Genomic DNA, 27,972 nt, shown 5'->3' with positions numbered 1-27,972 from the left:
GGTTTGGAGCACAGCCAAGGATGTACAGTGCCCTGTTATTTTTTTCCAGGATGTACAGTGCCCTGTTTCCCTAACCCTCCAAAGACAAAGCATCTCTAACATGCACTATTTTGAATGCCTATGAAAAAAAAAATTGACATAGTTTCTTTACTAATCTTTCACAAAAGGGCTGCTTTATTGCAGCTGGCAGTGGATTATACTGGCTTCCTAATATTCTGATCCCCATTAAAATTACACAGTTTTCAATTTAGCAGAGGGATGCTAACCTAGATACTGAGAGTTGCTCTTAGTTTGTTATTTTCTAAAAGGAAAAATAAAAGGCTCAGTTTCACACCAGTAATAAAATGCAGCATCTGGAGCACAGAACTGATACACAATGTCAAGAGCATAACGGAGGAACTTATTTCTCCCTATTGATACAATTATCACACAGCTCTGCACATGTTGGGAATGTTGATAAAGAAGAAGTTAGAAAAATGGAAAAAATAATCCCACAGAAATGTTACAGTTTCAGAAAAGTTTTGTTTGCTTGTTTTAAACAGGCAAAATAACAACTGGTCATTTCCCTCCCTCCCTCCTCCCACGAAAATGACATTCCTAACTTCTCTCACTTCTGAAGTGGGAGAACACTAGGGATCCAGGGCAGGAAGGAGCAAATGAATCAGGACCATGGAGTTGACAGGATCCTCATTAATGAAAATGGGAGAGATAGGGCTTAGGTCTGAATTTAGAGTGACACAGCAGAAAGGCAGGGAGGTGTCCTTTTGGGTCTTAGTTTCATGAGCTAAATGGCAAATGGGCATGGTCTGGAAAGCTTAACACTGCCAGTGGTGGAACTCAGGGAAAGTAACTGTGGGAATCCCCTGTTCTACACAATTATTTGCTACAATTCAGGAAACAAGGCTGCTTTGCACATTTATTTCTCCTCACAGTCCCTTAATCCCACATCAGAACATTTCTTGAAGGATCACCATTACTAGCATGACAATGTCTCAAGTTTACCCAGGAGTCTTCCCCAGAAGCAGCTGCAGAGGAGCAGGAACCCGATGAGATCACTATCCTAACAGTGTGTGAGGCAAGTTTCTAGGACACAGAGGGGCCACTAGGACTGTGCTCATGCATCCAGGGCCTCTGGAGTCTAAGAGTAACTGCAGCTTAGAGCCATGTATCCAGGCAGCCCTGCATTCAAAGGGCAGAACTGATCAGAACAGTCTACAGATACACAGATCCTGATTCAGAATTCATCCCAAGGAGCAGGGATAAAAAAGCAAGGTTTTTATCTCCTTCCATAGAGAGTTTGAGGAGAGGTATGAGAGGTAAATACTCCATAAACAATAACAGAAAAAGTGATGGATTTTGTTTCCTTGCAAAAATGCATATATTTTGCATTCAACAGTAAACAGCTAGATACCTTACATATGTAGCTGATAATCAGGACTTAACAGAGCAGGGTTGATAAGCAACATTAGTTATGGAGAAGGAAGTACCTCAATAAAAACAGAGGCACGGCTTTGTGGTTCAAGCATGGGACAGGCTGTATTTCTCAGTTCATTTCTTGCTTTTGCCCTGGACTCCTGGTGTGACATACCATGGTGCATCAGTTACCTTTGTCCAGTGTGACACACTGTACTTCCCTTTATCTTCTAATCAGACTATAATCTCTTTGATCACACACACCCTTCCTACAGAAACATGGAAACAGTGTGCCAGTTTCAATACCTTTCCAGTTTCAGCTGGCTTCTGAGCATTAATAATTATCAATGGGACCTTTGTTGACAGTTTCAGCAAGGATGAGGCAAGACCAAATGTGCCATAAAGCCAAAACTCTCCTTCCCGTCACAGTAGGCTGGTCATTGTAGGGTAAAGCCAGTGGTGCTTCTGCCTGTATTAAACACGCACTGCAAGGCACGAGGGAGGTCCCCAGCCTTCATACAGGCAAAGTTGGCTTCTTTGCCTATCATTAATTTCACCTTTTCAGCGCAATGACAAATGCTTTAAGAAGGGTCCTTACCTCCACCTTCCTTCCACTTACCACATTAAAAAAAAAAAAAAGACTAATAACGCAAAGAAAAAAAAAGCAGTAAAATGCAAAGAGATTATAGGAAACTGCACTGCCTCCTGCAATCAACCTGACCCCAGAGCCTCTGGGGTCCAGCTTCTCCCGGAGCCGCGGGGCAGCACCCATCGCTGCACCCTGCTAACCCTGCACGCTCCACCGACCAGAAACAGCTCGGGTTTCACACCTACAACGCACCCGGGCAGCCATGGGCCTGTTTCCAGCTACACACACCTTGACAACCGCCGGCGTCTGCTGTTTAGAGACTCTCCGCAGCCCAGCAAAACGCCCGCGGTTTCCACGGCGTGCGACGGTTACTGGAGAAAGGGGTGAAAAAAAACAAAGGGAAAACAGTGTGGGCGGACGCGGCACACCGTGCAGAAACGGAGAAACCCTACCAGCCCCCGGGGCTGGAGAAAGCACCTTCTCCCTGCCGCTGAGCTGGCTCCGCTCCTCCCCTGCGGCACGGACCGCGGCACCGAGCGCACCTGCCGCCCGCACTCACCCGCCGGGGCGGTCGCCGCCGCCGTCGCCGCCGCTGGGGTGGTAGGCGGTGAGGACCACACCGCGGGAGCCGGACCGCCAGCTCATGGCGAACACCGCCACATCCCCTGTAGGGACGCCGAGGCCGAGCGGGACAGCCCGGTCCGACCCTGACCGGCCCGGCCCTGCCTGGCCCAGCCTCCCGCCAGCAGTGCTTCCGGCGGCCCGCTGCCGCGCTCCGCCGGGCTGGGCCAGGCCCCTCCTCCCGGGGAGGACATCCAAGCGACCCGCGGACGACTCCGGCGAGACCCAGCGGCTTCCGGGAGTTGGCTCCCTGCCCTGCGCTGCAGCGGACGGAGCCGCAACGGACGGGGGGCACCGTTCGCATTCTATAGGCTCCTATACACCATACGGTGTTAAAAACCAGTGTTCTTCGGCCAGGCTGGAGTTTAGTTTAAACGTCTTGCAAAGGAATCGGTGAATTAAAGAAAAGCTGCCGCAGTTTCAGTCCTGAACTGCCTAGAGTGCAGCAGCTGCGTGCCACACGTGCTGCTCCCTTAGAGGTGACAGTTGAGTGACTGTCCATTTCACTGAATCACAACATATTCAGTGCTTGGCTTAACCTAACATACACCATTATTTATTTGTTTGGGTTTATAATTACAAGCTATTGTTATAAAAATTACAGCAGGTGATAGCATCAGGCCGGGACACCAGGGCACTGGGCTGCTTCAGAGCTGCTGGGCCTTAAACCAGCTACCATTAGCTCCAAGGTCAGGCTTTACCAACCAGCGGCAGCTGGAGCTGAGCAGCGTTCTGTTGGCTTTTTTGGCAGGGTCAGCCTCTGCCTCCACACAAACTGGTGAGATAGGAGTTACTGCCTTGGCATTAGTTTTGAATTGGTAGGCAAGGATCTGTAACACAGCATTCAAACCTGTGGGGTTTTTTTCCACAGCAAGTGTAACATAACTTGTAAATGTATATACACTATTCAGTGTATATACATAATTTTTGTCTGCATTCACAGAAGTGTGTGATTTGTCTGAATTATAACCTCTTTGTGCCAGAAGTGAATGGATCTACTTCAATATGAGCACAGATAGCTTCCACTGCATTTCATTTTTCCTTTTAAAATAATTTGTAAAGAAATCATGCTACTGCTTTGCTTGCATGTGAAAAGTTCAGTACCGTGCTATGTGAGGTGCTGTGGAGCATGCAGATTCCGAGCCTTCACTTATTTAAACCTGTACACCTGAATTGAAAAGCTGTGTGCAGGTGCAGATGGACCACACATTTTTCAGAGTCCTTGATGCCTACAGCTGGTGGCTTTGCAGAGTTCACAGGTTATACCCAGACATAACTGTCTGTCATTGACTTAATCAGATAAATTCATCCAGTGGGTTTCTTCTTAAAAGGGTGGCTTCCTCAAGAGTGCCAAACAGGACATCCTCGATTTCTTTAAAAAGGGTAATGTCACCATGGAATTTTGAGAAGAGTGCCATTACAAGCACAGGAAAACTTGGCTGTCATTCAATAGACTAACCTTTACAGAGGAACCTTTTCACTTCTTACACCACTAAAGTTCAACTGGTGCCTTAGTTTGAAGTTCATATAAAGAACTAGGGGTAGTTAATAAACCCTGCTTCTTCCTTGGCTTCTGTAAGATGGTTTATCTGTAGGCAGCTGGCCATGGCATTTTGGCTAAAACATTTTTTTGTATTGTTTTTAATCAAAACTTTCACATTAATTGGTATTTTTTTAAAGAAAATCTATTTAAAAGTTGACTTTTAAATATAAGATAAGCTTTGCATATAAATTAAGAAAAAAGAACAGGTCTATCTTGGACTATGTGGACTTCTTTAAGATTTACAGTACATAGAAAAGAGGCTGGTGCTGCCCCACCTCCCCAGATATTCTGTCTCCAAAGGGAGTGGGTAAAAGAGAAGGCACAGCTACAGTCCTGCTTAGTAACATGGCTACAGCAACTTGACTAGCAGTATGCGCCAAGAGCAATACAAAGGGATAAATTACCTGCGTGTACCCACTCACAGGCACACATGCACAACCAAGGACACAAAACCACTGCAAAATTTAGAACCATGCAAAGATTTCCCTGCAAAGGTACAGCACTCTCTCTGCAAATCAGGCTGTGTTCAAAGGCAAAAATTGGCCTAACTTCTCACATAAATACATGAACAAGACTCGTCTGTTTTCAATGCTCACTTTGGAAGTACATAGTAGCCTTTTAGTACCTATAAAGGGGGTCTACAATAAAAACAGAGGGAGTAATGGCTTTAAACGGAAAGAGAATAAATGTAGATTAGCTATTAGGAAGAAATTCTTCCCTATGAGGGTGGTGAGGCCCTGGCACAGGTTGCTCAGAGAAGCTGTGGCTGCCCCATCCCTGGCAGTGTTCAAGGCCAGGTTGGATGGGGTTTGGAGCAACCTGGTCTAGTGGAAGGTGTCCCTGCCTGTGCAGGTGAGGTTGAAACTAGATGAGTTTTAAGGTCCCTTCCGACCCTATGATTCTGTGATTCTATGTTAAGCATGAGATGAGAAACATCCCATTAATATATGTTATTTATATCTATTAGCTAGTGCCAATTCACCAATTGTGGTTAATTGTCAAACAGACTAGGCAGAATGCAAAATTCATTTCTGAAGGACCCAACCTTTTCGTTTCAAACTAAACCAAGAAAACTAAACATGTAAATACCAGGGTCTTTAGGACCTGGCCATTTCTAAAACTTCAGCTAATTGGCTGCATGTCAAACACCGCACTTTCTTATAAAACTGCCTTTAAAGAATAGCTAAAAATAACAAAAAGAAAAGTAAAAACGTATAAAGCATTCTGTGTTTTAATGAGAGCTTTCCAAAGCCCTTTGCCCAAACTAAATATATATTAGGTGCTCTAAGAATAAAAATATGAACTGCTTTCTCTTTGATAAGCATCTCAAAACACATCATAATTAAGCCACACAATAACGTGCTGCACTGCTGCTGTAAAAAGAAGAATGCAGAAACAAGATGTAGCCAGTGCAGTGTCACCAGGGACTGCTCAAAGAAAATTTTACTGCAAATGGAGAAGGGGAAGAACCTGCCTTGTTCATGGAGAGGAAGATTAGGAATAGGAAAACCCAGAAATTTTGTAGCAGGCAACCGGGGTGTGAGAAGGCTTTTGTAAGTACATCACAAGGAGGCTGGGAAAACAAGCTAGAAGGAAGTAAATTATATTAATAAATGAGAGTAGTGATTAAATTGCTGATAAAACCACCAGAGGTAGTGATTCCTGTCTTAAATCTGTCCTTAGTATAATGCACTTCAAATGTGGATGTGGATTTAGGAGCTTAACACGAGACACACTTTTTTCTTTGTTATGTTTGACAATTTAGGAGGATCAAACTCTGTCCTGTTACAACAGCATAACACCAGCATAGTTTTCTTTGATGAAATTATTCCAAATTTAGAGTGAGGCCAGATAAACAATTCTGATTAAACAATAATACAGATGTATTATTGCTGGGAACTGACATGAATATCACTGCTGTCTTTCACTGATGTATCTTCTGCCTAAACCAATTTATAGTCAGTAATTGCTGAGTTTGCGGTTAACACTCATGTTCTTAACAAGGTATGGACATGCTTATTTGGAAAGTAAGGTTGTTCGTAATCAACTAGATAAGAATGCACCATTCGAAGCAAATAGGTTTATGTGACAAAGGAGTTATCGTTGAGAAAAGAGATCAAAAGTCAGATGTGGCAATGGAGGCATGGACTCCAGCTGTGATGCAACCAAAATCCTTTATTGAGAGAGCTTACAGGCTTTTATAGTCCTTTGTCTAGCCATTAGTAATTGTTAGTATTGGTTAGTTTCTTTTTGGTACTTTTTGCAACATCATACGCTTTTCCCAGCCAATGACATTACTGATCATGCGCCTTTTCAACCAATCACATTATTGTCCACGTGCCTTTGCTTGAACAATTTATTTGTACCCAGATGTACAAGCACATTTTTCTGTTACCACTTTCTGCTACTTTATTACTTTCCATTTTCCTTGAACACACATTCTTTTGTCACCTCAGTCCACATTGGAGACTTTCATTAGCTCCTGGGAAAGTCCCAGGTACAACATTATGTCTTTGTCTTCAGTAAATTCTTTGTTTCAATATCTACAGTTCTTGGAGATTATCTTGGTGTTTTAACTTCAGTTCCTCTTGACTCCCATGGTTTGCAGCTGATGAGGGTCAGGTTGTTCGTGCTCTCATTCAGGTCTGCAGGCGCAGCTTCTTGTGCAGCATTCCCCACAGTCAGAAAATCAGACTATCTTGCCACAGAATCCAACTTTTTCAAAGAGTTTAAATATTTAAATGAAGATGTCATGCAGTTCCTTTACACTCAATATAATCAGTTGCTGGAGCCAAGAAGTTCACGCACAGTTCTCATGCTTAGAGTTGTCTTTACAAAGAAATTGCTAAAAGGAGAACTTCTTAGCAGTACCATCCTTCATTGCAGCTTTACAGGGTTTGAATATGCATGTGTTCAACATATGCTTTTACTCTTCACTGCAGAGCAATTATTTTTTTTTTTTTAAAGTTTTCCCACATAAAAAATATGTCACACTGATTTTCATACTTTGTATAAATACATGACTGGATATTTTATATAGGTGATGGGTGATTTCTCACATTCCATGCTCCTGATGATGTGTCAATTATCAGCAGGTAAAAATGCAATCCACAGAGAAGCACTGGCTTGAGGAAGTAGTAACAGGTCAGCTTACAAATTCATATTCACAGCCTGACTTCAATGGCAGTAGATGCATTTATTCCTGCTGAGATCCAGAGATCCCCCTGGAACCAATGCCAGTGCTGCAGTAAAAGTACAACTGTACTTCAGGACTTCTGAAGTATCTTTTTTAACATAGGAGAGTTTTGTCCTTTCTCTAGCATTACGTACTGTAAAATTTGTTCAGACTGGCTTCATATGAATTGGAAAATGTCTCATCAGTTCACTCACCTAATTCACATTCAAATAAAATGGTAGCACGTCCATTGTCGAAATTGTGTTTCCAGGATTCCACCTTGCAACCAGAAAAGACATAAAATGGAAAGTTGTTTGTATATCACAAGATGAAATCTAACCCTTATTAAGTGTCACACTTCGTGTATTGCTGCACTCCACTACATAAAAAAACACATACATGGATAGTGTCCTGCAGCTGCTAGTAACCAATGCTAGGAATAATATAAAATAGAATAATACAAGTTACATACTCAGGATATGATTTCTGTTACTTATTTCTTGATGTCTGCACCCATGCAAATGATTTTATCCAACACTGAAAGTCTGTGAAAAAAAAATCACTTTTAGAGGGTAAAATCCTCTGCCCTATGTTAGACTTCCACTTCAGGGCATAAAAATGGATCACAATCTAGAACTGCCCATTTATTTCCACTGACTAGAATGGTTGACTGTGTTCTACTCATGTGACCTACATTCAACATACATGACAGTTGAGTAGGTCACATGCAGATATCCGCATCTGTCAGATAAGCTCCACCTTTGATGCTTTTATGTTGCCCTTCAAAATATAAAGATTCAACATTCTGTTTGAGGGGAGACCTTATCACTTTCTACAACTATCTGAAAGGAGGTTGTAGCAAGGTGGGTGTCCATGTCTTCTCCCAAGTAAAAAGCAATAGGACAAGAGGAAATGGCCTCAAATTGTGCCAGGGGAGGTTAAGACTGGCATTAGGAAAAATTTCTTTACAAAAATAGTTGTCAAGTACTGGAAGAGGCTGTCCAGGGAAGTGGTTGAGTCACCAACCCTGAAGGTATTTAAAATATGTGTAGATGCGGCACTTACGGACTTGGCTTAGTGGTGGACTTAGCAGTGCTGGGTTAATAACGTTTGGACTCAATGATCTTTAGGATCTTTTCGAATTATTCCATTTTCTAAATGATTCTATGATGGCATACACAATATGGAGTAGTTAGTATTCTGACATGTTCAGTACTGGTGTATGTAGGAAGTGTTTTAGATCAGCTTGCATATCCATGAACATCAAAGATGGGGATGAAGTTACGCACATGTAAACAGAAAGCCAGTGACATATTTGCTATCCAGCATATTGCGAAAGTTTCTTATGGTCTGATCCTGCAAGCCAATGTGTATCCTATATTCAAATTTTCACAGGATTTTTTTAATGGGAAAATATGTCCAATACTATCAGGAGGCAGTTTGATATGTGAGGAAATCTAGCAAGCAAGACAGAATTGGCACAGAAGCAACTGCAAGGACATCACTACAGGTAAAAGGACTGACACCCTCCCAGCTTTCTGAAAGTTTTCACCCTTTTCTTCACTGCCCTCCACATACATATTTAAACATCTGATTTTTTTTTCCCATAGCAAGAAGAGAATAAGAGGGAGGGACACTTCTTACATTCCTCTCTTTTCTTGCAAGTTGCTCTAAAATGCATCTGGCACACTCTGGTGGCTGCTTTGGTAATTCTTAATTCGATGACTGAAAAAGGAGAAACTAGCTATGGATGATGATTTTGAGATAATCCATACAAAGTCTAATGAGCACATGAATTTATTCTAGTTTATCAAATTTGATTTTTCTTGAATGCAGTCCCTGGAGAAATTCAGTGCTTGTTCATTACAGCCCATCTGCTTACCTTATATTAATCATGGGGGGGGTTGAGGGCTGAAGTTCTCATCTCATCTGCTTTATGTTTTCACTTGTGATCAGATAGCTGCTGAATTTTACCCAGAGGTATATCAGTTTCAGTAGTGGTGATTTATCCACATTTATTTGTAGTGTGACCTAGCACAAACCCCCATATCAATTCTAGCTTCCCTTTCCGTATCCATATAACAGGGCTAGTAAATACCTAGCTATTTATGAGGATTATTCACCACATGGTCAATTACATTGAAAGGTACCCAAAAAACAGAGCACATTTCTTGCCACTACACCACTATGTTTACTTTCTTTTGGTGCATGATTTAATAGGGGAAAAGCAACATGGATTTCTGTATCCACAAGCACAGAGAACATGTAAGAAGTCTAGTACACTTTGCAGTACCTCCATATGAGGTATAGGATTTTTGGCAAAAACTTAAGATAACAACTGATGTTTTATGCTACTTTTGGAAAGCCAGCATCAGTGCTGGGGACCAAGGGATTTTCACTGGTGACTGAATGCCCCTTTTCTCTTGAGCTAGTTTTGATACTTTTGGTTTTATAAACCATGACTTCAAAGATGCTGCTAATTAGGAAAAGACAATGTATTTTCCGAATATAATGGTCTCGATACTTCTTCGTTCTCCCAAGGTGTCACCTAGATGTGATGCACACCAAATGCATTCATTGAATAGGTAGATATACTCTACTAGCATATGAAAATGAAATAAAGATAAAAGAAAAACTCTGGAGCATAGTATCTCATGTTCCTGTTCAATCCATTTTACAAAGCAGCTGTATAACTCTTCGAGAAGAGGTTTTCTGGGTTAAACTTGCTATGTATTTTTGGTTTTCTTTCAGGGAGATATATCCTTCTGACCATCCTTGTCAACTCTGCATCTGTTCCAGTTTGAATTGATCTTCCTTAATTATGAGGGCCCTGAACTGTAGAGTAATCGGGACCTTGTACAACATCACACTCTCCTGACACAAACATGGTACTGTGGAAAGCATTAGGTTTTTTTCACAGCTTATAGATCTTCTGTGACTGACTGAGCATATGTGTGTATGACACACTTTGAGCAGATTTGCTGAGCAGTTTGCATATCAAGGCACATTTAGGAAGGTCATTTTGAAATTTCTTACAGAGCGCTAGGGGCATTCAATTTGTTGTTGTGAGGGTGCTGTTATGTAAGTGCCAGAAATCCTGGTTTGCCTTTTGGACATCTCAACCAACACCAAACCCACTGGAAAAGCAGGAGCAGAGAAGATTCCTGTAGCTCACAACTGCACCTCTTCCCCTTGAAGTCAGGAAGTAGACCGCTATATTCAACATTTGGGGTATAACTGAACGGATGAACTGACCAGCTGAAGTTTCATTGAGATGGAGATGGTGATAGCAAATGAGAACATACCTGAAAATAAATGTATGATTTGCTGCTTTAAAAGGCAGACTGTATTCATCACTCAGGATCACAATCTGTGTCAGCTACTCCCCCCCCCCCCCCCTTTAGATCATGTTTGAGTAGGGGCTGGGATAGTTTTTTCAGTCTACATCTGGCTAGGAAGTTGAAACCTTGCTCTGTCTTACACATGTTCACTAAGTCAGTCTGCACATGGAGTGGGAGCTCTTCTCTTCATTACCCTTCTAATTTTGCTGTTGCCTGCAGATTTGATCACAGCTGAATTTGCGCCACTGAAACATCTGGTGAAGCAAAATGTAGAGCAGCCATGAAGGAGAAGAGTTTCTTTTGAGTTCAGTCAGTCAGAAAAGCTCATGAAAATTGTGACACAATCCTAAACTGAGCAAGCCAGAGCTATCCAGAAATGCTGCTCTGAGCTGAGAAGAAATGCTTCAGAACAAAGGAAGGAACAATTGCATGAGTCATGGGCTACAAGAAAGAAACCACTTCTCTTCAAGGGCTTTGAAACTGAAGATTATCCAGTAAAACTTCAAGTTAAACAAAGCAAAATATTCTTAGCTCTTTCTTACTAACAGAAATACTTATTTTGCATCATTGTCTTTCATCCCAAACAATCTTAGAAATATGTTTCCTTCTCTCACATTTTACACAAAGCAATCAAATTCAGCCACCCTTATTACAGAGTATTTCAAGCTGTCAGTATTATTTTTTCTGTTTAGAATTGAAACAATCTTCTGAATTCAACATTAATTAAAAAAAAAAATGGTTCATATCAACTCAGAAATTCATTTTCCAGAAATTCAACTAAAATCCAAAAGAGGGGCACCATACTTTTACCACATGTGAAATCTTGACTATAGTTTAAGAAATATCATTAAAAACTACAAGGAAAATTAATATGAATGCTTGTGTAAAAACTTGTACAAGAAATACATGTGGTTTAATTTGTTTCTTTATGACTGAAAGCAGCCAGTGAGAAAGCCGAAAAGATGCCAGTCATACAACGAGAATAATAAAAATTCAAAGCACTAGTATAGCTGTACTGTATTGCTAGGTACTTAGTTCATGAGTAATTCTAGATTGATGCGTAGCCGTACACATTAGTTACAAATAATTTTAAAGCAGTCATCAGATTTGTAGCCTCTAAGACCTCAGTCCTCAAAGGGTACATTTGTGACAGTCACAGATGACTAAATTTAACAAATCACTTGTTGCAGATAATTTGCTCATCTCTGACTGCAGAGAAATTGTGATAGACAGGTTTGCACAGCAAAGTTCAGACAAAGCTGCTGAAATACAAGGCAAGAATATATTAGCACTGCTGTGCATTTTAGAAACAATAGCTGGTGTTACAGAAGGCTAAACTTGAAAGTTTGCTTACATGAGGGTATCATCTGTGCAGTTTCTGCAGGAAAAACATGATGTTTGCAGTTCACTTGGAAGATATTCATCCCAAAAAAGGATATTTATGCTATAGTGGTTAGATTTACATTGATTTAATATAGTATCTTATTATTTTGTAACTCAACGCTATGTACAATGCTATTCACCATATGTCCAGAAACAAAACCAAAAAAAAAGAGAGAAGCTGAAGTATTTTTTAATTTAGCATGCGTATTGGGAAAAGCAATGTAAATGTACATAAATAAATGTAAACAAACATATACATAACATAAATATTATGAAGGCATCTATGATCAAGTCTCCTGAAATTTCCATCTATGAAATGCAATGGTAGCTTCACTGGGAGAAATTAATATAGTTACGAAGAAAGTCAGAACTAGAGTGCACAGCACAAAACAGGCCAGGAAGTGGGGTGGCTTTGCAGAGGAGGATGCACACACATGCCCACCAGGAGGGAAGAGCACCCAGGGAATGGCTGGAGCCATATGGCTGCCACACGGAAGCACGGCTTCAAGTGAGCAGTTATGACATGGGGCTGCATCGGAGGGTTGTGGTCTTTGATGAGAAGCCATCTGCAGCCCTTGGCTAGTGCTCTCAAATCAGGGGAGGGTTACATCTTGGCACCTGAAAATGAATGGAAATGGTACTACTAACTTCCATCAGTGGAAGCATGCATTTTCCTCAGGGACAGAAAGCAATTCACAGGAACCAGCCCCCCCCCCCCCCCCCCCCCATACGTTTTCATGTATTTTTACTAAATTCAAAACCAAATTGCCAGAAGGCAGTATAAACTGGTCACTAGTATTTACATCTCAGAATTCACATGAGTCCATCCATCTCTTGCAATGGGACAAATTATCTAAAATATGAAGGAATTGTCAGCTTCTTTTTTCTATCCTTCCTTGACCATAAAAGAAAGCATTCTATTACTTTACATACTCTGAACTTGTATATATGAGAGATATTATAGCATTAATGAAAGATATTATAGCGTTAATGAAAGATAACATTTCTGAAGGGGTACACTGTTTCCTGCCAGAGTATAATCTCTATCAGTAACCATGCATTTTAACAATACCTGTATAGGAAGTAGCCTGCATAAACTTTTGGTTTTACCTAATTTTTCCAAACTAATTTTCTATCACCTTTAAAATTAAATATAAGAAGGACTTTGAGTAGTTTAAGGTATTTCACAAATTCTCATGGAGAAGAGACTCATCTTGCATGTGAGCATGCATGACGATGAAACTTGATAGAAAATATTACAAAAAACATACTTCTGAAACCATGAGCTCTGCTGCTCTTGAGGGCATTTAGCACCTATTTAGTTTAGCTTTGTTTTAGAATATTTTACAGAAGTACATGTGGGGATTATCATCTGTAGGAGCTTCCATAACCTGCTGGAGGGTGTACAAAAGCTTAAAATACACACATGTACCTCCACTCCAGGGGAGTCTACAATTTTCCTAGAATTATAACACTGATATTAACAAATAGCATAAAATCACATTTCTGTTAGCTTAGCTGGTTAGAGGTGATCAAGTAGTAGTCATAAGAAAATTATGTTGTGTTTTGCATCTCTGTGCTATCACATATAATCTGGATTTAAGAGGACAAGCTACATGCTGACAGTCAAGTCAGAAACATGGCAAAACCAGCACAACCTGCCACAAACTAGCAAGCTTCAAATGTTGCCCAAATGGTTTTCTCCCTTGTTTCCTGTACGTGCAGACACACAATGACCAGCACTTGTCTCTGGTCAATAAAAAAAAAAAAAAAAAATATTTTAATTGCCTAATTGACCTTATCATAGATTGTGTTATGTTCTGTTCTTTTGGAGACAGAGATGATAAATATTCCCAAATAGATAAAAGGCAAATTGATAAATTAGATGGTAAATGCCCACATTTTAGGACAAGAAATTACCAGATTTCCACAGCTGGGGTCACCAATGCTTGTGGAAAAGGTAGCCTTATTTAATCAAAGACTCAAAAAGCTTTAGAAAATGGGACTATAAATGACATGACTAGAATACAACAGCTTTTCTATAGCCAGAGCACACAAAGCAAAACGTTGACCCCACTGGAGTCAGAAACTAAGCCTCTACTGATTTTCCTGGGACTAGCCCTGAGTTCCTGTCCTGTGAACTCAACATCAGCTACAACGCTTGGGCTCCTTTATGCTTGTCCCTGAAGGAGAGACAGGCACCAGGGTGGCTCCAACCAGGACTTCAACCCCCTTGCTTTTCTGCTGGCCTAGTGCAGCTGGGGCTGGAAGGTCCACCAGTCTGTTTGGGCTTCTAAATTGTCTGCTGAGAAATAAACAAATACATTTATGAGGGAATTGTTTGCTTTCTGGGATTTTGATTCATAAAACATTTGTAATATTTAAATTGCTTTTTCCTTGTGTTTTGGTTTTGTTTGTTTGTTTATTGTGGATAGCTATAGCACAACCAAATATTTTCTTATTCTGCATCCTGTTTGCATTTTTTGCTTAGATCACTATCTGATTTATTTCAACAGTATTCTTTGTACTACACAGGTCTTTTATGAAACAGCAATATTGCAAAAAACTTACACCACCTGGTTTTGGGGGTAAAAAAAAAAAAAAAATAGGTGGGAGAAGGGAACAGCAAGGTGAAACTCTGCCAGAATTTCCATGCTGTTCTTGGCTCCCCATCCCATGCTTCCACTGAAATGATAGGATTATGAGGTGTCAGCTCCCTCTCCCCTTCAGGTTCAGAAAGACACAGTTCAGTCTGGGCACTTGTCAACAATACCTGATTTTAGAGCACTTTCCCCAAAAAATCAGAAGAATTATGGAAAAGGACCTTTCTCACTAGAGCCTTTACGTGTTAATTTTGCCAGCTGGACTCTTCTAGGATGGGTAAAGAAAAAGACCCCAGTGTAGGTAAATATTATCAATATACGAGTACGTGTAACAATTAGTACCTGTTCTGGAATGTTGGTGGCTGTAGCAGCATAAAGTGCAGCTTCTCTAGGGCTTTTACAAGCATAGATATTGTTTATAAAAGAAGCCCACATTTCTCATGGACGTAGGCTGGTTTTCAAGAGTGCAGAAGCCCACAGAACACACACAAAAATCACAAAATTAATCTTCAGCCACTGAACCTTCATCTGTCTATCAGTTTTAGTTTTACCAAAGCAGCAGCAGAGAACACACGTCTGCATGATGACTCTGGGGCTCCTGGCCATGAATAAATGGTTAAGGAGAAAAAGCTGCATGCCTACCAAAATTAATCTTTTTCCTTTTCTTAGCTTGTTAATTTCTTCCCTTCAGTTTCTTTGGGACATCACCAAAAATTAAGACAAAACTGCTATAAAAGATTACAGTAAGAACAGAGGCTCATAGGAGCAGATTTCAAGCTGAAGGTATTTCTTTTTTTCCTAGCTCCAGTTTGAGAGTTATCTATTTGTGGAAGCATCAGGTTCTACAACATTATCTATGCAAATTGCATTTTCTTTCAGTAATCACAGGAAGGCATTTTTACCACAAATCAGCACAAAGTATAATGTGTGCTGTAATGTTATGAAGAAATGTATATTACAATATACAACCATAAGAGTTTTAAATATCTTAAGTGCTGCCTGAAGTACATGGACAAACCTGGAATATTGTTTTTCCCCATAAGCAAGTACATAATCTTTTAGCTGCCAACAAGCAGTGAAAAGGTAGAAACTTAGGACATTGCCATATCCCACCACCACAAATGGCAGCCTCCAAGTCTCCAAGTACCCTGCTTTAGGCAGTAGAGTTCCTTAGTTTTAACTATTCAATTCAGGGTACTATAACTATTTTAGACAAACTTATTTCTCATTCTTTTGACTGCAGGGAAATCCTTTAAAGAAAAGCAAGCTCAACATTTTTCAAATAAAGCTTCATCACTTCATCCTTTATAAGGAGCCAAATTTCAAAGCATAAGGACCCAGGATGTATATTGTAGTTTGTATTATTCACATTTAGGAACTGAAAGTACAGAAGTGTTGGAACAGATGATCGTGTACCATTCTAAAATTATAAGCATATAGCAAAATACAGAATTCTGGGAATATACTTACAAATGTACCAATGTCATTTATACTTGGTGTATGTAACCCAAGTTACATGGCAAACCCTTTGGCCTAACATACTCTTACTGAAGTAAATAATGCACGTTAATACTAAAATAAGTATTGGTGTAAACCGTACAGCCAGATCAGGTTTTCTGTTAAGAGGCTGATTGCCCCCAACATCCAAACAAAACACAGTGGCAGCTGTGTTTATGTTTAAACAATATTCTGATTTAATCCATTTAAATACTGTTTCTAGTTCAAGGCTTAGTTGTGTATACCTTGCTCATACTAGTAACTTAGAGATTTTACTGCCAGCTACTGTAATTATAGGATCAATTAAAAAATGATAAAAAATAATAATAAAAAACCCACCAAAAAACCACCCGAACCCCAAAGGGGGAAAAGAAGGTGGTCTACAGGTGAAGACTGGGGCCTAAATTAGTAAGATGCAAACTCTGAAGGGGAAAAAAGAAGCATTTTATCAACAGATTGTTCACTGTCGCTTCCAGAACTAAGGGGAAATAACTATAATTACAAGGAAAAAACTGGTTTGAAACAGAGAGTGGTAGCATTTCACAAAATGTATCATTACACAGTGGAATTGCTTGCCACAGGATGCTGGGGAAGCTAAAAGCTTATACAGGTTTTTGGCAAGACCAGACATGTTTGCGGAAAAGAAATCCATGAGCTAAACACATTAGAAGAACATCTGGCTCAGGAATTGCCTAGCAGCATATGGCTGTAAGCTGGCAAAAGCACTGGGAATATTGGCCCTGCTTTAAACCTCTTATGTGGGTTTCTTTTAAAAGCAGGTAGGATACCAGATAGATAGACTTTTGGTCCAGTCCCATTCAGCTACTTTTATGTTCAAATAGGTAATAATCTAAAATATTTCTTGTTCCTTGCAACCATGAAAGTAGTGTAAAAATGCATATGAATGACAAAAAATACAAATTACGATTCAGTGTAGAGCAATAGCAAAAAACTATTAAATTATTTTAAAGAATTATTCTTAAAGAAAAGTTACACAGCCTTTTAATTTTATGATTTAATTTCTTGAACTTTCTGAGGATAAAACTTTTTATTACATTTAAAAGAATCACCATTTGAGGAAATCTGGATCACATTTAACATGCCATGGACACAAATAACACAGTCCTAAACCTGGATCTTGTGATACAGTTTGGCCTGCTTCTGCTTTGTAGAATTGAAGCAATTTTCAATTCTAACCCCTGTAGCTGAAACATTTTAAACACAGAATAACGGTGGCAGTGTACTTATCTGCAGAACACAGGCCCCTTTCTAAATTACAAGCCAAGATTTTAGCTCATAGTAGATGTTCAGTGTTATCTCAATTCAGCGAATTATGCATTGGCAAAATAAACATGTATTTAAATTTTAATGGTGCATTTTAGTCAGGTGAAAGTGTTGTGTTTATGCCCTAATTGGAAGTGTAAATATCAAAAATGTCAATGGACAAAGAGAAGGACATCCTCTGCATCACTCCAAATTTCTGAGTGATATTTTGAGTTGATGAATTACAACTGTCAAAGACATTTTGTGATAGCAAAAAGTAAAATAAAAATAAAAAATAAAATGTCAGTGTATTATCAGCTCCTATGCCCTTTGAAAAATTATATTCACATGCATCCCCAGAGCTCATAGTCCAGTTCATACTGCTGATGCCCGCAGACTGTCCCACTGATCATTTGGTTTTGGTGTCATATTTGAGGCTGTATAATATAAGCAGAGTATTCCATATTTTGTTTCAGTCCATTTCATCCCTAAGCATTTGATCACTATTCATACATTCTTCAGTGACATAAAAATGCCTGCAATGTTTAATTCTATCAGGGCTTGCAATATTTTTATTTTGCCACAACTATTCATATTTGCATGCAAAGTCTCATTATTGGAAGCAGCAAATATGGAAGGGGACTACAGAATCCAGTGATTTACTAAGCTAACAATCTTAGCTAATACAAGATTATGTCCAAAGATACCCTGAATTACAAATTAGTGGTTGCACAAACTTCACAGCATGATTCTAACAGTGAATAAGAAGTTCAGACTCTGTGCAGCCAGTCTATGGTGTGTTACAGCCTGTGGAACCATCATCCTCAAATATGAAGTAAGGAAATCTGTTTCTCATAATGCATAACTGCTAGGGAGAGAAGACAGCCAAGTAGCAACATTTGTCCTTTCTGTCCTGCTATTAGGAATATCTTATGTTTTGCAAAACAGTGAGCAGTTTTGGTTTTGCTTCCCTCAACAGTTACTGGGCTTCTGTAGATGGATTTTGGAGACCTTGACCGTGAGCCCATTCACCCCCCAGCAGAAGCTGGGAGTTCTGCTGCTAGACATTAAAGCTGTCTTTGAGTATTTCTGCTGTCAATAATTAAGAATGTATAACAATTGCATAACAACTCCCAAACTGACATTCACATAATCCTTCTGTCCTTTCCTGTGTATTGGAGTGGCTGTTATCCTTAGCATGACCTGTAGCACACACACCCAGGGCTGGGTAACTAGTGGGTGCAAACCAGGTGCCTTCCATAGCTTTCATTTTTCTTGTAGACATCCCTATTTTCAGTTCAAAGGGCTTCACCTGAAATTATACTCAAGTACTTTAGTACTTTCAGTTCTGAGTTTCTACTCTTGAAAGGTACAGAATTATTTGCCTGACTTTCAGTGTGACCCTTGTTATTCCTCCACTCCATCTATGTGTATTTCATGGTGTTCCCAAGCTGAACTCAGAAAACATCCATAAAGGACAGGATCTTTACCCCAAATTCTCCCACTTTACAAGTAACAGTGCAGACCAACTAGAAAGGATTTTAAAAAAACCAATAAAAATACAAATGTTTGGTCTTCTGCTTTCAAGGAATACTTTCTCACTTAGCAAGCCTTTATTTGACCTCCAATAACAAATGTATTCAATATATGTGAACATACTGGTAGCTGTCAGTTAAACCAGCACCTATGATGAGACCATGATTCAACAGTGTGTAAATCAGATTCTCATGGATTAGTTCTGGAACTCCAAGCTTCACCTAAGTACCTCTGCAATTTGAAGCTCAGGGAATACCTGAGGCAAATGCAATTTTGTGTCCTGAAAGTAGCAGCTGGCAGGAAATACAGAGATGTCAGCCTGATGTTGAGTTCCAAGGCATGATCCTTCAGCTTCAGTGGCTTCAGAAGACAGTCCAAACTTCATGCTTAGCCTTCTTCTAAGAGTGGCAGTTACAAAGTATCAAGACATGCAATGTTAGTTCACATTTTGATGCGCCCCAGATACCTGTTTTTAACCTTGGTGCAAGTTCTGGATCCTGCTGACCCACACAGCATGCTCCCAATGACAGAACTAAAAATAAAACGTGGATACAGAACAATGTTCATTGGTTCTCTGGGTACTTACTAAAGCAGCTGCCAAAAGTAAGCAGGACTATACTATATGTAATACGTGTATATATTTAAGAGGTTTTTATTGTGATAAGTATGTGCATTTACTAAGACATAAATTGGAATGACTGAGCTTGTAATGGTGCAAGCAACAATCTTCTACCACAATTTTTCTCATTATTTTAAGGAGGAAACAGCTGTTGCCAGATGGCAGCATGATGCCAACAGTCAAACAGGAAGATTTACAGCATTTGAGTCATATTAATCCTAGTGCATGAACATTAATAGACGCTTTTCTTTTCATCAGAATGACTAATGTAGCTAATCTCTGACACTAGCCTGAACTTCTGACTTGCCTAAGAAAACTATACGCTGTTGTTAGCAGTGTAATTGATGAATTAATGTTTCCTTTAGCATAGAATGTCATGAAGAACTTATAAATCTGATGTAAACCATTAAATGGATAGCAACATGAAGCCCGAAACACTAAAATGGTATTTCTGTCTCAGCTCTAAGGACATCCTGAAAGAAAACACAACACCCTGTCCTGCACTTAAATTCTATCATATACAGGTCATTGTGATTTCTTCTTCATCAAATTGAGCTAGACTTTACACTCTGTTGAGAGAGAGAGTTCAAAGGAAATTGCTAAGGACACAGTGTGCAGGGGCAGCCAGTGTATACCAGGGAGTTTACTGCATGCAAACTGCTGTTGCTTAGAAGCAGCAATGGAGTCCTGAAAGACTGAGAAGACACTTGAAACTGACATTTGTGTTCCACCCTCATTTCACATCAGTCTTATTTCATAGAACCATAGACTAGTTAGGGTTGGAAAGGACCTTAAGATCATCTAGTTCCAACCCCCCTGCCATGGGCAGGGACACCTTATGCTAAATCATATCACCCAAGGCCTTGTCCAACCTGGTCTTGAACACTGCCAGGGATGGAGCATTCACAACCTTCCTGGGCAACCTATTCCAGTGCCTCACCACCCTAACAGGAAAGAATTTCCTTCTTATATCCAAACTAAACTTCCCCTGTTTAAGTTTTAACCCATTACCCCTTGTCCTATCACTGCAGTCTCTAATGAGGAGTCCCTCTCCAGCATCCCTGTATATTTCGTAACACTGAAGGTCTTTGCTGATCCCACTTGTAGCAAGTGTATGTACACACGTATGCATTCAGAATTCTTATTTTGAAATTAATCTTAAAAAGTCTACTTACTGCATATGACTGTTGCATTTAAAATTATATATGTTTAATGTACTTTTATTATTATCACCTATATTTTGATGGGGTTTACAGCTACCATTATGATAGCAGTCATTTTTTAAATTATTTCAATTTTGTTTCGATCAGTTTTTATTGATGATCTGGGTATATCACTTACCAGAAAGCTGAGTGTGACTGTGGCTTTCTGGGGAACAAAAGCTAACTACAAATCTGCTGCTGCAGACAGTTCAAAGGGTTATCACACAGCCCAATCCTTAAATTTTATTAGAAATTGATGGCTTAATTGTATTAACTATCCAAAGCAAGTTTTTATCCAAATTAAGTTTCCTTCTTAAGTTTGTCTAGAGGCAGATATTAATCTTTAAAGATTATTGGATATATAAAGCACTCGGTCTCATACATATAATTACAAATCAATACCAGGCCTCTAATTCACAGAGAACATGTGCTTTTCTCTGGCTAAGGAATCTTTTGTCTCATTATATCCTAGTCTAATTGCATTTGCTGTCATAATAGCAAAATGTAGCATTTATCCATGATGTTAATCTGTTGCTAGTGCTGGCCACCAAATGTAGGACCATATGCTTCTCAACTGTGAAGAGCAGAGAGGACCGCAATTGTTTTCACAGAATTAAAACTGACAGGAAAAATACAAGGGAGACCAGTTCTCCTCCCACACCCACCTTTCGCTGTAGTGATCCCATGCCAGAACAGAGTAGGAGCAAAGGTCCTACAGCTCACCTCCATTTAATCATCTGAGACAAACAAAACTTGTTCTAAAGAACATTTCTCTCCTAGTTGTCAGATGTTATCACAACTGCAATTGTCTTTCTGCATGTTCATCTACACATCTGAGCAACACAGACTGCAATGGATGCCACCACCCAGGGGAGTCAATGGCCCTTCTATGAGTGAGAGGCTCAGAGAGTCCTTTCCTTGCAGGGGAGATGATGAGGCTCACATTGTACAAAATAAGGCATATTGCTTTCTCTTTAGACAGTTAATTTCTTATTCAAAGCAATCAGAAACATTAAAGACTACTGAAATTCTATTATCCCTTAGCTGCTATTAAATCTGTATCACATAACAGCATTCAGCATAAAAATTGATCCACCACGTCCAAGACAAAGAAGACATATGATATACTACTGTAGCAGCATTAATTTGGTTTATAATTCTTATTTAGAAGTGGTCTAGCCGTCTTTACTCTGAATAATACTTGTACTTACAATCTTTGTTCATTTTTCTGTCCAAACAAAAGTAATACAGAAGTATTACTAAAGTATTGAAGTACTACACTCATGATGGCTGAGCATCATCTTTCCTTGCTTATTTGAATAAGCATAATATTCAAAGGAGGATCCCAATTCTCAACACGTGCCATTCGCTTTCAGGTGAGTGATCATTCCAGCCATTTAACTAGTTCAATGTGACAATTGCAAAGCACAAACCGAACCACGCCTGCACTTTCCTACATCATAAGATTGTCTCTTATTGCAAATTTTAACTGGACAAAATGAGCCCACTTAGCACAACTTTCCATAGTTGCTTGAGGTTTCTTCATGTTAGGGCCATCATAATAAATTGTACACAGGAATTTCATAGGTTTATTTCAAAAAATGTCAATAATTTCTATAAATGCATTAGTAAGTGGTAGTTTTCTGATAATCCAGGTCTGTAAAAACACTCCTACAAATGTTACATGGCAAAATAGATGGCGGAATCAGAGTTCTGATTTTGCAGTTCCTCTGTCAGTTGTACCATTTAGTGAAAATATTGTTTTCTGCTTGATTTAATAGTGAACACATACTTTCTTTTCTTTAACTTCATATTTGAGTCTCTCTCACACACACATTTGCATGTTAATTTCTCTGTCCTTCATAATTCCTGTGCCAAACTCCCCCCATAGTTCTAGGAATCTGATCCTACAGAATGGACTATAGGGGTTAACTTACACCTGTGAAGAGGGGGAGGGACTGTGCTCTCACTTCTGCTAGAGGAATTGACTTCTTTAAATACTATGATGTCATTACTAACAGCATTTTAAAGACTACATGCCTTTTTTTCATCCTATGTCACTTTTAAACAAAAATAAGAGTTCAGGCTTACCCATAGACGACCCCCAAGTCTAAGACTTGAGTTCTCCGTTATACTGCCTTACTATGGGCTTCTTGGATGTTCGGTATCTACTGTAGAAGAAGATCTGGCAGCTCCACAGAGATAACTGACAAGTGTGCAGCCTCTTTAGTTGAAAAAGTAAATGGATTTATCTAAACACTTTCTAAGGTTTGAGCAAAAAACCCACAAGAAAGGATGGAGCAGAAGGGGGGCAGCAGAGTATGACAAGAAAGCTCTGTTTTAGAGGTCAGAAAGAGTAGGGCTAAAATGAGAATTGCCAAAAGTTAAGCTGAGTCCTGGCGGTTGACAGGTCCTAAGACCTAGCAATACAAATTAAAATAAATGTACACTATTCTTTGGCAGTATGGAGTAAAAGAGAAATGAAATTGCGGTGAAGTTGCTGCACAGTGAAAACGGAGTTGAGATAATGTTGGTATAGCCACCCCAAAACTTTCTGACTCAGTCTCCTGTAAGGAGAATGACAGCAAAATCCAGACATCTTCTGAAAATGTCTGTACAATGCTAAATCACATCCAAGATAGAAGCAAAGTTTTCAAAGCTTGGTAAAATCAAGCCAGGCAGAATAGATAATTTCCTGCACCAAATATTGAAACAATTCACCTATGAATTCAATTGCAATTAATTAATTTTGTTAATTTAATTAATTAATTTTGTTAATTTAATTAATTGCAATTAAAAAACAGCTCAAGGGGTTACCAGAGAATGTCAACATAACAAATATGATTCAGAAAACCAGAAAAACTGGCAACTTTACATCTGTTGCTCTGAGATTGATAGTCTTTTTCAGAAGTCTTTTTAAGAACTTCAAAGGAAAGAATATTTTGAGGCATGCAGGTAAATGGAAACCCAAGATAAAATACAAATTGGCTTAACCAAGCTGAATACAGATGTTGGTAATAAAATAACTTCTTGTATAAAAGATGGAGGTTGCAGTAGATCTAACCTAGATGGCCTTCAGTATTACATTTGATACAGTATCACATAAGGAACATAACTATATACATAGTTACACAAACAGGAGGTTGGTAACGGTGTCAGTTTATAAACTGAGGAAAAAGTTTAGCTGAAGAGAAACTGCAATGCATTGCAGCAAAAAAAAACATTGATTAATTGGGGGAAAGAGAGTCTTCCTATAAAATTTCTTAAGGTTCCTTCTCATTGATGATCTTATTAATACTTCCATTCACAACTGTCCCGGTTTCAGCTGCGATAGAGTTCATTTTCTTCCTAGTACCTGCTGAAATTACCTGACCCAGCATAAGCAGTGCTGTGTTTTGGCTTTAGACTGAGAACAGTGCTGACAACACACCGATGTTTTAGTTGTTGCTCAGTAGCACTTACCCTCATCAAGGACTTTTTTTTACCCTCTGCCTGTGAGGAGGGACACAAGAAGCCAGGAGGAAGCAGGGACAGGACACCTGACCCAAACTAGCCAAAGGGGTATTCCATACCACAGCATGTCATGCCCAATATATAAATTGGGGGGAGTTATCCAGAAGGGACTGATCACTGCTCAGGTCATGCTGGGTATCAGTCGGCGGGTGGTGAGCAATTGTATTATGTATCACTTGGGCTTATTGGTTTGTTTTTTTTCCTTTTCTCTTTTAGTTTTATATTCTCTCCCCTTGTTATTTCCCTTATCATTATTATTATTATTATTAGTAGTAGTATACTTCAGTTATTAAACTGTTCTTATCTCGACCTGTGGGTTTTACATTCTTCCAATTCCCTTCCCCAGTCGCCTGGTGAAGGGACATGGGCAGGGAGTGTGAGCCAGGGGCTGCATGGTGCTGAGTAACCGGCTAGGTTTAAACCACTACAATAACTTCAGCAAAGAAAGAAAAAAAAAGTTAGATTTACTGACAGGATGAAATTAAGGATATCAATTTAGAGAAAGTCCAGGATATTATACAGGGAAAATGGATAAATAAAAGGACTGGGAAAATAAAAATGAGACACAAGTGCATGTATTTAATAGACTTAATAACGAAATTTCGTACTATAAGCCAGGGACATAGCAGTTTGAAATGACAGATAGTAACTGGTCACAAGGCAACCACCAGAGACAGTGTAATACAGCAATAAAAAAGGCATATAAAATTCCATGTGTATCTAGATCTATTAGGCTAGATAGCAGTTTTAGTATCATCACAAACATTGATCAGACATTACTTAAAATTATAGTGTCACTTCTGATCATTCATAAACAAGAAAGAAAGACAATCACATGGGAAAGATCAGAATCCATTCAGCATGTACAACTAAGAATCAAAAGTAAAATTGCTGTTTGCAAGTACTCCTAAACATGGATACCTTGGGTGAGAAAATTCATTTCAGTTAATGGACAATGCTGATACCGAAGAAATGTGTAGAATCTTTCCACTGGCAACTGTAGGTTCAAAATTAGAAATCCATTTCTACATATCCAAAAGAGCAAGGTTCCAGCACCGCCTGCAAGGACAAGCTGCCTAGTATTTAAAAAAGCATAGTATGTTTATGAAATGGATTAGAGATGGTAGCTTTCTTATAAGCCACAATATAGCACGCAGTGAACTAGGAAGTCCCTTCCAACCTGGCATTCTCCTGTGCTATGTTTGCATACTAGGGTAGAAGAAGTAACAGACAGTAGCTACACAAGATATTAAGCTTTTAAGAGAAAATGAACTCAGGAACTGCAGAAGTGCAGAACATCACATCAGGTCTACATGTACCATAGTGTTAATTGTTTTAATCTATAATTTTGCAAGTGAAAGAAAATTATGTACAAGTATACCTTTGGCTTTGAGGGAAGAGGAGGAGTTGGTAAGAATCAAAGACCATGTCGACCATATGTATGCTAGTGCAAGAGCATAAGAAGCCATGAAATAACATAACAAATACTGAAATTCCAAGAAAGCACTTAAAGCCAGGGACAGCTCTTTTCCACCTGCATAACAATCATTTTCATTTCCTAAAATGAAGAATTACCACAGCCGTGCTTCAGATTGAATTTTTACAATACAATTTACTGTGAGAATCTCCTTCATAACACTGAATGTTCCCTCTCCCCGTGAATGCCTTACATTCATAAGTCTACATCTTTGTCTTCAGTTTGCTTGTGTTGCCTGGTATTGTCCTTGGTAGCTGCTCTATCTGCTGCTGTCTCCTTTGTCTGTTGTTCTTAAAGATCACTGCTCATTTAATCATTTTTTTTTGGTATGCTGCTCTGCTTTCACTTGCTGAGCAATCTTTGTTTATGTAGAGATAATTACATAACGTACCTTTATAGGGAAACATCTCATCTTGCTGAGAATGCAATTTTGTACTTTTACAATTATTTTCCTGCCTGATCCATTCCCATTCAGTGAGCCTACTTTTGTCTGACTGAAACTAATCACAAGTTTATAACCAAGCTGAATGGGACTTAAATGGGTACAGAACCATCCTCATAAGGGCTAATTAGTCAAGGTAAATGTAAGACCATGTACTGCTACATGATTTCTTCTAGCAATTGTGAGTCCTGTATTTCAATGTATTTACTTCTCATTTTCAGAAAAGGCATTTTTTAGAATAGCTATATAGTGTCCAAGGTTGTAATATTATTCCTGTAACTTCGAAATCCTGCGTTTTGCAAGGTGTCTGATTCAAAGGTAGGACAGATTCCTATGATGTCCACATTTCTGCTAACTGTGCAAGTCTTACAGTAATTCAAATTAATTATCTGTTTCTCAGGAAGTACTGAATTAAGGGCATAATTATGATTCTCTAAGGGTCTGATTATAGTAATTGTTTGGGCTGCCCAGTGTACTATTTTACTGACATAGTCTAATCTTGTCACAAACTGTACTCTTATGAACTTATTAAGTACAGTTTTTCAAGTTCAAATATATTTTTCTTATGGCATATTAGCATAATATTTATTCACTTAACTGTGGCAGAACCTTAAAATCCAATTCATGGACCAGAACTTACACAGAATGCAAAAACGACAGTTGACCCTTAGCATTTCTGCATATGCTGCACTTGGGGGACAAAAAGGGACAATACTGATGATAAGCATTTTTCCCACCATACCAGCCACCTATTTTTAGCTCAGTCGAACAGCTTATTTTTCAGTTTCCTTGCTGTTAATTGTTTTCTAACTACTTTCACTCTCACTTATAATAAAAAATATTGCATGGCTAGCCAGAAGCCTACTAAAATGATTTAATCAGAAATAAATATATTTCAAGAATATATCAGGCAATTTCACATTTATGTACTCTCTATTGTTTTCCTTGTTATATTGCTGGTTACTTGCTACTGGAGGCACAAAATAAGCATATAGTAATGCCTAATAGTAGCTGTTCATGCCTGACTGGCGCAGATTGAAACATCCATCACCTATCTGTCATGATTTCGTGACATGGATGGACAACAGTATTTTGTGATTTTGCCAAAATCAAGCTGCACTTTAAGCTTGCAGATTCACTAAAGATGACCGAGCGCCCTTCCACGATGTGCTCTACATGCTCTGACTGATGTGTACCAGTTCCAGGGAACACTTCTTGCTAATTTATGTCCTGTCAGATGCTGCCACTATGTACCCTTCCACCAGTACTCAGTGAAGTATCTATTCTCTTATTTAGCTTTGACAAATGGAAACATCCTAAATCATGTTCACTCAGGACTTACTCATTTCTTCGTCTGTTGCATTTACTGAGTCCCTTTGCTGCCACATAGCCAATAGCTCTACTTCTCCAATAAAAATGAATTGCTGGACTTTTTAACATCTTCCCTAATTTTATCAACTTCCTTCACTCAACTGTAAAATAATCAAATTCTGCTTTCAGCCAGGCCACTGACCATGCCTTTGTTAAATTTTCAGATACGCTCATCCAGCCTGAGTTTCCTTTCAGTTTAGTAAACTTGTTAGCCTCTTTGCATCTTGTCTCATGATACCTACAAAACACTTGACAGTGATCGGGCTGCTGATGGTTTAAGAACATCACTGCTTAGCTGCAGTCTGCCATCTGTCTGCATTATTCACCATTTCCTAATTCCTTTTTATAAAACCTTTGAGGAATAGTTCTTTTTCTTTTTTTTTT

At 39.2% G+C, this 27,972-nt stretch overlaps 1 protein-coding gene across 5 annotated transcripts in view; it reads right to left on the bottom strand.

Moving 5' to 3' along the window:
- The window catches only part of ARHGAP18 (Rho GTPase activating protein 18), a 93,929-nt gene that overhangs the window by 64,697 nt on the left and 1,260 nt on the right, over positions 1-27,972 (bottom strand). For 4 of the 5 annotated variants that reach the window (XM_061474986.1, XM_061474987.1, XM_061474992.1 and 1 more), the window contains exon 1: positions 2,562-2,688. The exons of the other annotated variant lie outside the window; for it this stretch is intronic. In XM_061474986.1, coding sequence (XP_061330970.1) covers positions 2,562-2,647 — 86 coding nt within the window. In that variant the 5' untranslated portion in view covers positions 2,648-2,688. Of the gene's footprint in view, positions 1-2,561; positions 2,689-27,972 lie in introns of those variants that run through there. 5 annotated transcript variants of the gene reach the window in all.

Source organism: Pezoporus flaviventris, unplaced genomic scaffold (genome assembly GCF_033815535.1).
Source record: "Pezoporus flaviventris isolate CSIRO_AGI_PZ_B2104156 unplaced genomic scaffold, CSIRO_AGI_Pfla_v1 ptg000081l, whole genome shotgun sequence".
Classification (NCBI taxonomy): domain Eukaryota; kingdom Metazoa; phylum Chordata; class Aves; order Psittaciformes; family Psittacidae; genus Pezoporus; species Pezoporus flaviventris.
Note: the sequence above shows the minus strand (reverse complement) of the source record. Positions and strands in the feature narration are given on the sequence as shown.